Source organism: Oncorhynchus clarkii, chromosome 3, assembly GCF_045791955.1.
Source record: "Oncorhynchus clarkii lewisi isolate Uvic-CL-2024 chromosome 3, UVic_Ocla_1.0, whole genome shotgun sequence".
Classification (NCBI taxonomy): Eukaryota; Metazoa; Chordata; class Actinopteri; order Salmoniformes; family Salmonidae; genus Oncorhynchus; species Oncorhynchus clarkii.
This window is the reverse complement of record NC_092149.1, coordinates 50,898,065-50,913,702: the sequence shown is the minus strand read 5'-3', so window position 1 is coordinate 50,913,702 and position 15,638 is coordinate 50,898,065. Positions and strand designations below refer to the sequence as shown.

The window sequence follows — 15,638 nt, the reverse complement described above, 5'->3', positions numbered from 1 at the left end:
GGTGACATCACTAGGCAGAAAATGTGTTAATAGACCAATAAGAAGGAGAGTTTCAAACCTCTCTGCCAATAACAGCTACTTTTCAGATTGCATCTCCCCACTCAGACGACTCTCAAACAGTCCTAGTAAAAAGCTATTTTTGTGTATTTTTGTATATTTTTATTGAGAAAATTCACAGTAAGGTTGTTACTCAGAAATATTGGTATTGAGATAAAAACGGCTGCATTGAGCCTTTAACCATAACCATAATCCTTACCTAACCCTAACCTTAACCCTTAACCATTGAAATTCAATTGGGTAAGGGCTTCCCAAGGATCCCGATAGCAAGGAACACTCAAAATAGGTTGACCTTCCGGTGATTTGGTGCACGTCTGCCTCGTGAAAATGTTCTTGATTTAATTTGCATACCGCATCGCAGTTGCGTTTGGAAATCTTCATGAGCAATGCATGTATGCAAAGTAGCCAAGGTTACTACCAGTGCTATCTGTTGCTTCAACGGGGAGGCAAAACGTGAAAATATGTGTCAAATGACATGGTGCATTTGGTCGCATGTTGGTTCTTGCCAAGAGGTGGACCATAAACAGCTATTGGGAGAGGGTGAAGCAGATCCTTTTGCACAACCCAAACCCCCTCATTTCTTATATACTAAAACAAATACACCAAGTGGTTAACCAGGTCCATTCACATATAGGTCAGTGACTTATCAGCACCTCCCAAGCTCCTCACTTCTTCTCTGAGTGGACTTGTGGGATGGGGGTGCGTGCGGTAGTGAGTTGTTACTGTTATTGTAACTTGGTGTGTTTATTGTTACTGTTGGTTGTAGTTGCTGATTGATGCTTCCATATTTAGCTCTATTATACAGTCCTTTGCTATGAGTGATATTATTGCTCCAGTTGTGCTATTGTTGTTAGTAGTCCATTGCATTCTGTCTTATTCTGGATCCATGAGCTTATCCTGTGTCACAGAACCACATCCTTTCCACGCCCCTATCTGTTGTTTGTGTGTCTCTATGACAATAAAGTGATCTAACTTTGAGGTTGCCTTATTCCCCTCTGATTGGGGGAGGTACTAGTGGGCCACAGATCAGCCCAAACGGAGAGTCGCTCTCGTTCAGGTAGGTTAATGCTACCACAAGTTTTTTAAATGGGCCTATTACAATAATATTTTGGAAATATGGCCTATTTTGCAGTGTAACATCTACAAGGTTGTTTTGTAGTGTCAGATCTAACTGAGTGTTTACTATCATCCATTTATGTACCCTAGTTCCCATAGCCTCTAGTAAGGTGTCGGGGCTTATAGGACAGTGACCTGGTCTGAGGGGTTGTGACCTCTACTGGCCTGACCTGGAGAAAGATATGTAGTGTCGTTCTAAACACATAACAATTTCTTTCTAATCTAGGGCCTTTTTAGGGTCATTTTTGCAAGGTAAAAAAAAGTGACAATCAGAGAGCGTTATCCTCTAAAATTGCACATATCCTCATAGTCCTCTATTTAGTCTCTTAGGGAAGGTTTCTCAGATACATATTATGAAAAATACATACATAATCATTATTCTATTATTTAATTAGCATTTGTTGGCCTGTGACACCCAAGGCCCTTCATAAAACCAGGCCAAGGTTTCCAAGTCAAGAAGACAACAACAACGTGCTTCTTGTAGGGCATGTTTGAACAGTCGTGCAGCTTAACATTTGTTGAATTTCACACACTAACCGTGTATCATAATTCATAGCAACCGTGAATCATTATTATTTGATTTTGTCTTAACCCGCAAATCTGGGCTTTGTGTTCGATTGAATGTGACTCTAGGATGCCCTCTAGTGTGACAGCGCACCCCTGTAAATAGGCTTTTCAGCTGAAGCAAGGATTGACTTAAAAACAGCTCATGTTTTATTAAAACCAACATTTATCTAGGCCACAGTATTGTGATCTATTTAGCCATGGGCGAGGTCGGCGGGTTTTATTTGACCAATTCTGTGATTCAGAGGGCTACAGAAAGAGTGCTGGAAACGCCTATGCTTATGTATTTCTGACGTTGGTGTGTTTTATTTGAGGCGGAGCTAGAGACCACTGACACGTAAGGATCCTGCATTAATTCCAAAGGAGAAGCTACATAGGCCTACATCTTTTTAGTCGAGAATAATGTCCTTTTTAAATACAACCAGCTGCTAATGTTTTCTATTCGGGTTGATGCATAAAATTACCCAACGAGTCGCACATTAGGGTGCGTGTAGGCTGGCGACGTAGTCTATAGTCAACGTTGAAAATGAGATTTGCAATGTTTATTTCTCTGCTGAGGCCGATCGGCCCGGTTATTATCGGTGTTTCTTTGGGATTTACCTTGAGTTTGCTTAGTGTGAATTGGGTAGAGGAAACTTGTGTCCTCGACGGGAAAGCGAGTGAAGAAATACGTTTGGCCCAAGATGGGAATTCAAAAGGAGCGAGGAGACCCAATTCGATATCGACTGTGGATGCCGAGGAAGATTTTGAGCCAAGAATAGTGCCATATAAACCAGTCCAACAAAGCCAAACAAAGCAACTTTTTCGGTAAGCACTCAAAAGGGATGGTTGAAACCCGAAAAGGTCAAATGTGTTATTATAAACATGATTCAACAGTGTAGCCTACTTTAGATCTTATTTTTCCAGTTGACTTCTGTCTGACGCTATTGCCCCACAACTTTTTTTCAGAATGGATATTTTATTGCCCATTTTCCCAATAAAACAATGTTGCCAATTTGTCTTTCAGAGGTATATTACGAGTTTAGGTTAATTTAGGCATGTGGTTGTTTTTCACCTTTCTTCGGCAGTTGTTCATTTTTGGCATTATTTTCAACTCATGTCAAGCACACTTAAACAACATCAGATAGCAATTGATGAACAATATAACATTACATTGGAAATCAGTCCGTTGTGGAGTCTGCTTTTATTATGACCACTAAAACAAACATCTGTGAACGGACAACATTCCTGAAACTATATCACTCATTTTTACAACCTTCGCCCTATCTGTGCCCTCTAGTCTCGGCTACCAGAGTACAGTATTTTGGGCCATAACAAATTATTGTAAAGTATTGTATTGATGTAGTCTACCTACTGTATGTGAAATAATATTTGGAGAATTGCATTTAATGTGGTGCCATGTGCTTGCCTAACCCTGCGTAGGATGCACAGTCAAGTTTTGCATCATGGTGTAGTTGTGTATTACCCTGGATGTAGAAAATAGTCAAGTTAAACAAAAATCCTTGAACTATGAAATAACACATGGAATCATGTAGTAACCAAAACGAAGTGTTAAACAAATCAAAATATATTTGAGATTCTTCATAGTAGCCACCCTTTTCCTTGACAGCTTTGCACAAGTTTGGTATATACACACCAAGCGTGTGCAAAGCTGTCAATGAAAAGGGTGGCTACTTTGAAGAATCTCAAATATATTTTGATTTGTTTAACACTTCTTTTTGGTTACTACATGATTCCATGTGTTATTTCATAGTTTTGATGTCTTCACTATTATTCTATAATGTAGAAAATAGTTTAAAAAAAATACAAACCCTGGAATGAGTAGGTGTCCAAACTTTTGACTTGTACTACTATACATTTAAACTCTTGGCATTCTCTCAACCAGCTTCACCTGGAATGCATTTCCAACAGTCCCAAACCATCAATTGTGTTGAGGTTGAGTGATTTGTGGAGGCCAGGTAATCTGATGCATCACGCTCCTTTAAACAGTTGATTTTGAGATGTCTGTTACTTGAACTCTGTGATGCAATTATTTGGGCTGCAATCTGAGGTGCAGTAATGGATTTATCTTCTCCAGCAGAGGTAACTCTGGGTCTTCCTTTCCTGTGGCAGTCCTCGTGCGAGCCATTTTCATCGTAGCGCTTGATGTTTTTTTACGACTGCACTTGAAGAAACTTTAAAAGTTCTTAATGTTCCGTATTGACTGACCTTCATGTCTTAAAGTAATGATGGACTGTTGTTTCTCTTTACTTAGTTGAGCTGTTCTTGCCAATTTATGGACTTGGTCTTTTACCAAATACGGTTATCTTCTGTATAGCACCCCTATTGATTGGCTCAAACACATTAAGAAGGAAATACATTCCACAAATTAACTTTTTAAGAAGGCACACCTGTTAATTGAAATGCTTTCCAGGTGACTACCCCATGAAGCTGGTTGAGAGAACACCAAAAGTGTGCAAAGCTGTCAAGGCAAAGGGTGGCTGCTTTGAAGAATCTTAAATATAAAATGTATTTTGCTTTGTTTAACACTTTTTAGGTTACTACAGGTTTCCATATGTGTTATTTCATAGTGTTGATGTATTCACTATTATTCTACAATGTAGAAATACATAGAACCCTTGAATGAGTAGGTGTTCTAAAACATTTGACTGGTACTCTATGTATATGTACAGTGCCTTGCAAAAGTATTCAGACCCCTTGGATTTCTTCACATTTTGTTACATAGTGGGATTAAAATGGATGTAATTGTCATTTTGATTTTAAAAATAAACAAGAGCTAAAATGTAGTTGTTACATAAGTATTCAGCCACTAGTTGTTACATAAGTATTCAGCCACTAACTGAATAACTAAATGATTTTTTTTAATGATTAACCCTTCATCTGCCCCATACATACTACATCTGTATGGTCCCTCATTTCAAGCACAGATTTAACTACCAAGACCGGGAGCTTTTGATAAGCCTCATAAAGAAGGGCAGTGATTGTTAGATGGGTAACAATAACAAATTAGACATTCAATATATTTTTAAGCATGGTCAAGTTAATAATTGTTTGGGGTTTATATATTAAACCACCCAGACACAAAGATAATCGTCCTTCTGCTCAGGGATGTTACCATGAGGCCATTGGTGATTTTTAGAACAGCTACGTTGTTCAATGTCTGTGATGGTAGAAAACTGAGGATGACTCCACAATAATGACCTAGATATTCCAAAACTTGCATCTTGTATGCAACGAGGCACTAAAGTAATCCTGTAAAGGAATACACTTTTGCCAAAAAAATTTTGGTGCATATCCGGCACATCAGAGGAACTGCCTCTTTATTTTCGAGCATGGTGGTTGCTGCATCATGGTATGGGTATGCTTGCCATTGGCAAATACTGAGGAGTTTTTTTAAAGGATAAAAATAAATGGGATGGAGCTAAGCACAGGCTAAATCCTAGAGGAAAACATGCTTCTGTCTGCTTTACACCAGAGACTGTGAGAAGAATGTACCTTTCAGCAGGACTATCACCTACAACACAAGGCCAAATCTACACTGGAATTTCCAAGAAGACGGCGAATGTTCCTAAGTGGAACATAGTCATGTGAAAAAGTAGGCATACCCCCAGATTTTTTTTATTTATTTTTAAACATATTTGGACAGATGGATATGTGATCTTCACTTCAACACTATTGACAGATAAATGTAACCTAATTTACAAAATACACAGAAAGATTATACTTTGCAATCATCTATTCATCAAAAATCAACAAATGTACACCCCTAGCTTCAATAGCTTGTGTTTCCCCCGTTGGCTGAAATAACTTAATGTAGCTGTTTCTTTTAACTGTCTATCAGTCTCTTACATTGACTGGGAGGAATTTTTGTCCACTCTACTTTACAGCACTGCTTCAACTGTCATGTTTGAGGGCTTTCTTGCATGCACGGCCCGTTTCAAGTCCCCATACAAAATTTAGATAGGATTGAGATTTGGGTTTTGACTCTGCCATTCCATAACCCTCAATTTCTTCTTTTTGAGCCGTGCTGTTGTAGCTTTGCTTCTGGGGTTTGGATTATTGTCCTGTTGCAAGATCCATGTTTGGTTCAGCTTCAGTTTTTTGACAGATGGCCCAACATTCTCAAGAATTCTCTGGTACAATCCTAGAATTCATGGTTGACTCAATGATGGCAAGTTGGCCAGGCCCTGAGGCAGCAAAGCAGCCCCAAACCAAAATGCCACCGCCTCCATGCTTTATGGTTGGTATGAGGTTCTTTCGTTTTTGCCAAACATGGTGTCTGGCATTGCGGCCAAACAACTTCACCTCATCTGTCCAGAGCACATTGTTCCAGTAGTTTTGGTCTTTACCCAGGTGTTGTTTGGCAAACGTCAGTCGTGTCTTGAGGCGTCTTCCTTCCTGACCTGCTATGTAGGCCAAGTTTATGCAGTCTCTTTCTGACAGATGACTCCTGTACTTCGACATTGATTGTGGCAAGAGAGGCCTGTAAGATCCCTTGATGTTACCCTGGGGTTCTTAGAGACTTCTATGAGCATATTTCAGTCAGCTCTTGAGCTGAATTTGGTGGGATGACATGTCCTAGGTAGATTGCCAGTGGCCTGGAAGTTTCTCCATTTGTAGATGAGCCATCGGACAGTGGAATGATGTACTTCAAACTTATTGGAAATGGATTTGTAACCCCTCCCAGAATCATGGGCATTAATAATTATTATTTTAAGAGCCTCGGATAGGTATTTTGCTTTTGGTGTGTTACCACACACCCATATGGTTATGACCGAACCAGACCAAGTTTCTAATCTTTATGGAAGGCTGGACCGGCCTACATTTCTCTCCAATGACTTTCTAATCACCTGTTTTGGTGCACCTGGTTCTAATTTTAGCCATTTTATATGATGGTAAAGGTAGGGGTGTACTAACTTTTTCTTCATAAGTAAAATGCATTTGTTTATTTTAATTGCGTAACATTTTCAAAGTGAATTTTCTTGTGTGTGGTTTGTTAAATTGGGTTACCTTTCAAAGAATGTGGTGGGAATTTAGCTCAAATATGCATGTCCAAATATGTTAAAAAAATATCTATACTTTCCAGGGGGTGTACTTACTTTTCACATGACTGTATATCTGCTTGAAAATATTTGATAAGGCTTGAAATTGACTGTCTAGCCATGACCCCCAAAATTCTGACAGCTTGAATAATTTAGAAAATAATAATGGGCAAATATTGTGCAATCCAGGTGTGCAAAGCTCATATAGTATAGACTTACCCAAGTAGACTCGCAGCTGTAATCGATGCCAAATGTGTTTCTAACATGTATTGACATAGGGAGCTGGATGCTTATGCAACGACTATACATTTGCTATTTTAATTTCTATTAATCTATTAAATGTTCAAGTTTTTCCTTTCACTTGAACATTAGTATTTTGTATAAATTGTTGCCAAAAAAATGACAAATAAATTGTAATCTCATTTTGTAACACACAATGTGAAGAGATCCAAAGGTTCTGAATACTTTTGCGAGGAACTCTAAAAATATGTACAAAATCTCTGTTTAGTGTGTTTTTGTGTACTTGATTCTCTAGATTGAACTTTTCCCATTTGAAAATAGCAGCAATCGCTTAAAGTTCCGATCCATAGTTGCTACATACATTTTGATTGATAAGTACCCATCTGATTCTTGAAGAATATAACACAAATGCCTCGTGAGCTTAGTACAACTGTCGTACACCAAAAAATAAACTCCAATGTTTTGTAAACAATGTAAATGACCACTGTTTTTAAATACCATTTTGATATCACGGATGATCGGTCCTTGCATCCATAGCCTAGGTTCCATTTCTCCAGCCTCATCCCTCAGCTTCTTACTGAAACTGTGTTTTGGGGATGACACTTTCTTAATGTTTTCAATTTAAGGATTGCGCATTTAAAAAAAATTAATAATAATCATTAATGAGTGTGTATGTTTTCCAGGGCTAAGTACATCAGTACAGAGCTGGGGATCCGGCAGCGCCTCTTCGTAGGGATCCTGACGTCCAAAAGCACCATCAACACATTGGGGGTGGCCGTGAACCGCACCATCAGCCACCACCTGGACACTGTGGTCTTCTTCACCGGCATGCGCAACCGCAAAGTGCCCCACGGCATGTTCGTGGTCACCCATGGGGACGAGAGGCTCATATGGAACATTTTCCAGACCATCAAGTACATCTTGGAGCACTATGTCCATGAGTATGACTGGTTCTACCTGGCCCAGGACGACACCTACACCGAGGCAGACCGGATCCAACAGCTGGTGGACCACCTGAGCATAGACCGGGAGCTTTACATGGGCAGCCCTGAGGAGTTTATAGGTGGGGAGATGGAGGGGAGGTACTGCTACGGTGGGTTCGGATACCTCCTGTCCCGTACCCTGCTGCTCCGGCTCAAACCCTTCCTGGAGAACTGTAGGAATGACATCCTGAGCGCCAGGCCTGACGAGTGGCTGGGCAGATGCATCATTGATTATGCCAACACCAACTGTGTGGCTGAGCATGAGGTAGGCTATATATTGCTACTGTCTTGTACAGACGAGTTCCACTAAGAGAGTTCTTTTCCATGGGTTTATGATCCCTTTGACCAAGCGACTGTTTTCCGGGAATAGATTAGGCCTAGTCCTAGAATAAGAAGCTTGTTTAAAGGAGATTCTCTATTCAGTAAGGAGATTCTCTATTCAGTTTTTTTTAAGGCCCCGACTAGGCTTAATCTGTGCCTGAAAAAGCATCCCCAAGTGTTTCGCAGTAAGTGAATGTTTCTTGTGTCAACAAAGCAGACCTGTGTTGAATACATAATGTCAAATACTTGGATTTAGTTCGTCCAGTACAATAGAACCAATGTATAGTCACAAAAGTGGACGCTCAAGAATTGAACATGTGTATTTGGCCCAGGTCTGCTCTGAATAGAAACTACAAAGTCGATTGCCTTTCACTGGCATCTTCCCCCAAAAAGATGAAACGGAGCCTGACTTTATGACGCCTCATAAACTTGACTCATTATCTGTCAGTGTAGTCGGCTGGTTCCTGCTCCGTAATCGCTTGAGACACACGCACACCATATTGTAAAAAAAACAAAAAAAACTTGAAGGCCATATACTACAACATCAAAACACAAGAGCCATCTTTCAAGATCCACCAGCCTCACGTTAGAATACTTTCTTTCCAAACTACATCTGTAGTTAAAAAGTAGTCTCCTTAAAGGGTGTACTAGTGACATCTATAGAATAAAGCATGTTGCACCATTATTAGTGCGAAAACATGGTTGTAACACCATCGGTGTTTTAGCACTGCATTCTCTGTAGAGACAGATTTGCCCGTCTTCACACTGGGGCCCCTGAGGGTACTTGTCCCCTCTGCTGTGACGGGGAGCTTTGCTTCTCCTGTTCTGCACTGACAGTCAGGGACCCAGTGGAGCCCTGTCACAGTCACACTGCTTGTCCAAGTGACAGTTTAAAGACTGTGCACCTTCGATAACTACATTGATTTCATCTGTTTGTATATGTTACCCGTTTTGGCCCATAGTGTGGCCGCATGCACATTACACCTGCATTTGTTCCAGCAATATCACCAGTTATACACCATTCTTCCGCAATACTATTTAGAAGTGGATTTATTTTTTACATAATGAGTAGTTAATGCAAGACAGTTTGAGTTTGCCTAAACTTTTTTCTGTGGCGTGTTACGTTCTATACCCTCTTTAATTGGGCTTCCATTTTTTATTTTTTTCCTATGGTCGCATTTGAGCAGGAAACCATCTTGTTTAAGAGTGTGTATTGGAACAGAAACGGAGGGCCTGTTTCACTGCTGCGTGGTCATCTTGCCTCAGGGCCAGCACAACTCCAGGAGGGAGAAGTAGGGGAAAAGTCAGATGAAAAAACATGGGAGAGTGTTACGTGGAAGTACAACTCACATTCCACAACTGTATTTGTAACAGTTGTCAGTTGTGTCGAAGTGACATTGATTCTTTAGACCTTTGCAATTAATTTTTCAGTCCGACGGTTGGTGACCTCGGTTCATGCGATTTCATTATTTGTTATTTTAATAGCTTGATCAGATTGGATAAATGCTTTCTTCCGAATTGGTTAACTTCTTAAGATGCTTACTCTATTCTAAATGGTTGTCTCTTTAGATTAAAGCTGCAATACATACCTTTTTGGGCAACCTGACCAAATTCACATAGAAATGTGAGTTATAGATCTGTCATGCTCACCGAAAGCAAGTCCTAGAGGCGGTGGATCTGTTCTGTGTGCTTAAGTTTTTGCTTTTACTTTGTTTTGTAAATTAGTGGGGGGAAAAATAATAATAAGAAATATTTCACCAGCGGTTTAGATGGTATAATGATTATCTACTGTACACTATACTTGCTTGTTTTGTCACACTGAAATTAGGCGAACATGCAGTAGACTTTTAGCAACCTGGAAATGGCGGAGCGATTTCTGCATAGTGCATCTTAAGTGGTCTTATTACTTATGGTAATGTAGGTGTTCGTACACTGATTCCTCTTAGGTTGTGACACCATACATTCCAGTAGTGTTTTTCCTATGAAGCCATTTCTAAAAGTTTGTTAAACATGAATTGTTTGGACAGAAGTTCTTTCAAGTTTTATTTTGCTATAAGTACGGGATAAGCAAGGTATACATCGTCCAACGAAACGTTTACTTGCAGGTTCCTTCTCGACAATGCAACAGCAATAAGAAATAGTAAAACAATACAACAAAGTAAAATGGCAGAAGAATAGAAAACATTTTAGCATAAGTATAATACAGGAAGGAACTATTTTTAGTACAATAGAGCAGGTGGTCAGTCCAGTTCAAGTATTCAGCAGTGTAAAGGCTTGTAGATAGAAACTATCAGACCTCATGTTCCAATAGGTCTGTGTGAGGTCCCTTAATGCCACGTGCCTTCCTTAGGCGTTGTTTTGAGTAGATGTCCTGGATGGGTGGAAGTATCGTCCCAGTGATGTACTGGGCCGTCTTCACCACCCACTGGAGGGTCTTGCAGAGCATTTGAACCGGTGGGCTATGTGTATTTTTATTTCATTAATTGAAAAAAAATAATAATAATCGAAAGTGCTTTAGTCTTACATGTTGTTAGGATCTGTAATACAATGGTTGTCGGAACTCTTAGTACAGAAAGTTGTTGCTCAAAAAGAAGCCTTACTTTGACTTTTGCTATGACCGATACGGGCTGTAAGGGTCAATGGGTTTGGAAACTGCTAGTGAAACAGCCGCTAAGAAAAGTTTTTCTAAAACATGTCAGAGGACCAATGTTTGATCGTGGAGCATCATCAGGGCTAAATGTCTGAAAATTTCATGGAGCACAAAGGGTGAGATTTTAAGACCAACGAAAAGCAGGTCTTCGCGGTAACATGGATGGTAATGACATGGATTTTGAGGGCGGGAGCGCAAACCTATTCAGCCATGACGCACAGTACACATACGCTCCTGTAACAAGAGGGGAAATTTGCATTTTGCGCTGGTAACCCTGGCATTTAGAAACCTAAAACATTTGACATTTTTTGTTTTTAAGTTGATTTAAAAAAACAAGCATAGTCTCCCCTCCCCCTCAGAAGGCAGTTTGTTTTTGGTAGCAGACTATGAATAAAGGGATTGACTAGCGAGACTGCTTTGAAATAAACCTTAATCACCCACAGCTTTACTTAAAGATCAAATTTGGAAGCAGCAAAACAGTGAGTGGATAAGTTATTTCAGCCAGCTCCCATGTATTATTTTGGACATGCGTTAAACCTCCTATGTACATATGTCCATAAGAAATGTGCCGGTCGGTGACCCTCGTATTTATATCTATTTTTTAATTAAAAACCAAACGGTTTATTAGGATGATTCAACGTCCTTGGCTTCCTGGTGAGAACGTCCATGGCTCGCATGCAATGCAATTTAGGAGCTGTCTGCTATTTCTGGAGAAGTGCGAATGCTATCTGTAGAGTGGATGTGTAGCCTATAATGATGAGGGGACATTACCCCCTCTTTTATATTGAATTTGGATCTTTGTTTGGATCTCCTATGAAAAGTTTTGGAAGTGCGTAAAACCCTCTGTCGTCTACATTGCCTCATTTATTATGTCCTCGCAGGGAGCCGTTATTGTGGCTGTAACTATATTTAGACGGCCTATTTAAAACAAGTTGTTTTGATTTTATAATCGTTCACTCGCTTTTTAAGCCGTATCAGTAGTGACTTTAATCTTTCTTATTGACAATGTTTGGCATGTCCATCATTGAGACATGGCAGACGTAATGCTATTTTACAGTTGGCCTAGCCAATATATCAATGAAAAATGCTATGTTCAACAATGCATTTCCATATTGAAGCCGTGCAATTACTTCTTAGAACAATGTGCCTTGCAAACATGTTCAACATATTTAGCAAATATGGGACAGGCCTACATATATTTTGTTTCTGTAGGCTATTTAACAAAGTAGGCTATAACAAACTAACATTCAAATCAGCGTTGATGACAACACAATACGTAAATGCACAACTTGAAGCAACCACCTATTTAGCCATGGAGCAGGTTCTGATTGGCCAGTGAGGGGTCAAGCCTCCACCTACAACTTATTTATTCATCAAAACCCAGCCCTTTCCCGCCACTACAGCCATAATTCCAGCTGTGAAAATACCAAGAATATAGCACTATTGACAGCTCTAACATTTACCATTTGCCTTAGATTTGATGAAATGGAACCCAAGACTTAACTCAGTCTTCTGTTTGTTTTCACCCAATTTCCCATGTTACCACTTTGCTAAATGTACAGTACCATTCAAAAGTTTGGACACACCTACTCATTCCAGAGTTTCTTTATTTTTACTATTTTCTACATTGTAGAATAATAGTGAAGACATCAACTGAAATAACACATGGAATCGTGTAGTAACCCCAAAAAGTCTTAAATTATTTGCCTTGCCTTAATGACAGCTTTGCACACTCTTGGCATTCTCTCAACCTGAGGTAGTCACCTGGAATGCATTTCAATTAACAGGTGTGCCTTAAGTTGTGGAATTTCTTTCCTTAATGCGTTTGAACCAATCCGTTGTTGTGACAAGGTTGGTATGCAGAAGATAACCCCCCAAAAAGTGTTACTACATGATTCCACGTGTTATTTCATAGTTGTGATGTCTTCACTATTATTCTACAATGTAGAAAATAGTAAAAAATAAAAACCCTGGAATGTGTAGGTGTGTCCAAACCTTTGACTGGCACTGTACGTACATTTTTGTTTTGTTTTCAGGGGCTGCAGTACTACCATTACGAGATGGGCAAGAACTCGGATCCGAGTAAGGTGAAGAATGTGCAGTTTAATAATGCCTTGACTGTCCACCCGGTATCTGACCCTGAGCAGATGTACAGACTACACAAACACTTCACTGAAATCGAACTTCGGAGGACATACGATGAGATCGAGAAGTTGCAGGTAAACGATCTAATCCTGAACGCCACAAAACATCCTTTGTCCAGTGAACACCGATGCAGTCAGTCTCCCCTGTCTGTTTTCATTTAACATTGAGCGCTGAAGGCTTATTTCAGTTGAATATTTGTTTTGTGAATGACTGTTCTCTTGGTTGGACATAAGGGGCATTTAAAGATATGCTTGGGAACTTTGCCAACTAGTATTTTGTAAACCTCCTGCTTTGGGCTGGATGAGTTGTGTAGTTCATTCATGCAGAATTCCCTAGTTTTGAAAGTTTTCTGGAAGCCTTGCGGTGCCTTTTTCCCAAAAATGTTCCCCACGTGGGCCAGCTCCCTAGCAATTTGAGTTCATGCCAATGAGATTCAGCCCCTCGCCATTTGAGTGACAGCTAACAAGATGAGCAGCAGAGAGAGAGAGCGAGAGAGAGAGGATGTTGTGCAAATATCTGCATGTGACGTAGTATGACATTTCCTGAGACCACTTTTGGCTCGTGAGCACTACTTTCAGAACTACTGGCTGAAACATACGAAAGTACTGGAGAATCTCTTCAATTGTAGCAGTACAGTATCACTGTCAGTTTGACTTTAGAGGTTCTTTTTTTATATCTGTACATCTCATGTGTCCACAGGCAGAGATAAAGAATGTGAGCAAAGTGGCTTTTGATGGCAACCGGAGCGCCCAGTGGCCCGTTGGGATCAATCCTACGTTTGAGCCGAAGTCCCGTTTTGAGGTCATCCGATGGGACTACTTCACAGAGGAGCAGGTCTATTCATGCATTGACGGCTCCCCCAAGTGTGAACTGCGTGGCATTGATCGGTTGGACGTGGCCGACGTCATCGAGAGAGCCATGGGGGAGCTGAACAAGAAGTACAAGCCTGTCCTCCACCTGAAGAAGCAGCAGCTGATCAACGGCTACCGCCGCTTCGACCCCACTCGGGGCATGGAGTACACCCTGGACCTGCAGCTGGAGGTGGTCAATCAGAAGGGCCGCAGTCGCTCCATCACCAAGAGGGTCCACCTGGTGCGTCCCCTGAGTCGCATCGAGATCATCCCCATGCCTTACGTCACAGAGGCCACCAGGGTTCACGTCATCTTGCCGTTGACTTTTCAGGAACGGGGTGCCGTCAACCATTTTCTAGAAGTGTTTGCCACAAATTTGTTTGAGACCAGTGACAACGCCATCTTGACTTTACTGTTTATCTACGACCCATTCGAGGCCCAGCAGGTCAACCAGAATGACATATTCACCAGTGTTAAAGCGCAGATCAATGCATACGAACGCAAGTATCCGGCAGTGAAGATCCTGTGGATAAGTGTCAAGACAGAAACCCCTTCTCAAATCAAATTTATGGACATAATTTCCAAGAAGCACCCAGTAGACACGCTGTTCTTCATCACCAACGTCAACACCAACGTCAACTCCGAGTTCCTCAACCGTTGCCGCATGAACTCCATCAACAACTGGCAGGTATTCTTCCCAATCCACTTCCAGGACTACAACCCAGACATTGCCTTCCACAACCAGGAGCCCCCACCCACAGTAGACCTGGTCAAGGACGCCGGACACTTTGACCGCAGTTCTTTCGAGGAGGCGTGCTTCTACAACTCCGACTACATGGTGACGCGCACGCGCATGGCCTCCGACGTGCAGGAGAACGAGGAGATCATGGAGACCTTGGATATCTACGACATGTTTGTCAGGTACTCCACCCTGCATGTGTTCAGGGCTGTGGAGCCGGCTCTGCACCAGAAGTACCACTACCAGGCCTGTAACCCGCAGCTCAGTGAGGACATCTACCACAGGTGTGTCCAGAGCAACCTGGATGGCCTGGGATCCCGTTCCCAGCTCGCCATGCTGTTATTTGAACAAGAGCAAGGAAATAGCACTTGATCACCAGCCCCCTTAGAAACTTGACCTAGTATGTATGTGATTGTGTGTATGCGTGAGTGTGATGTGTGTATGCGTGCGTGTTTGTTTTAAAACTAATGCAGTACATTCCTAAGTGGAAACTTTTTTTTTAAACTAAATGTTTACAATAAAAATGTGCTGTCCGTACAGAAAACGATGGTGGAACCAAATGTGGTTTAAACATTCGGATTTGGTGGTCATGCTGGTCATCTCATTATTTTAACGTGTTACAAAAGTTCTACATACCTTTTGTGGCTCTTGAGGGTATGGCTTTAAACCTGCACAGCTTTTGATACTTGGTCATTTGCAGTTTAGTAATCACTACTAAAGCACATCTGTGTGCCTTTTTTTTTTCTTTCTTTTTTTAAACGTCCATCAGTCCTCTTGTATTTTCATGTCCGTTATCATATCAAGCAACATAAGTAGAGATGTTTTACATTGTATACGTTTCATCAATATTTGAGTCCCTTCCTTTCACATTACACTTTTCACATTTGAATGAATGAGCTGGCATCTGCAATATAGATTCACTCTACTCGC

At 40.9% G+C, this 15,638-nt stretch overlaps 1 protein-coding gene across 1 annotated transcript; it reads left to right on the top strand.

Moving 5' to 3' along the window:
* The first annotated feature begins 2,066 nt into the window (after positions 1-2,066).
* Positions 2,067-15,448, top strand: LOC139396914 (chondroitin sulfate synthase 2-like). The gene is made up of 4 exons (XM_071143846.1): positions 2,067-2,544; positions 7,703-8,267; positions 13,010-13,192; positions 13,818-15,448. Exons 1-4 carry the CDS (start codon positions 2,264-2,266, stop codon positions 15,078-15,080), a joined length of 2,292 nt encoding a protein of 763 aa, XP_070999947.1. The 5' UTR covers positions 2,067-2,263; the 3' UTR covers positions 15,081-15,448.
* The last annotated feature ends 190 nt before the right edge of the window (positions 15,449-15,638 follow it).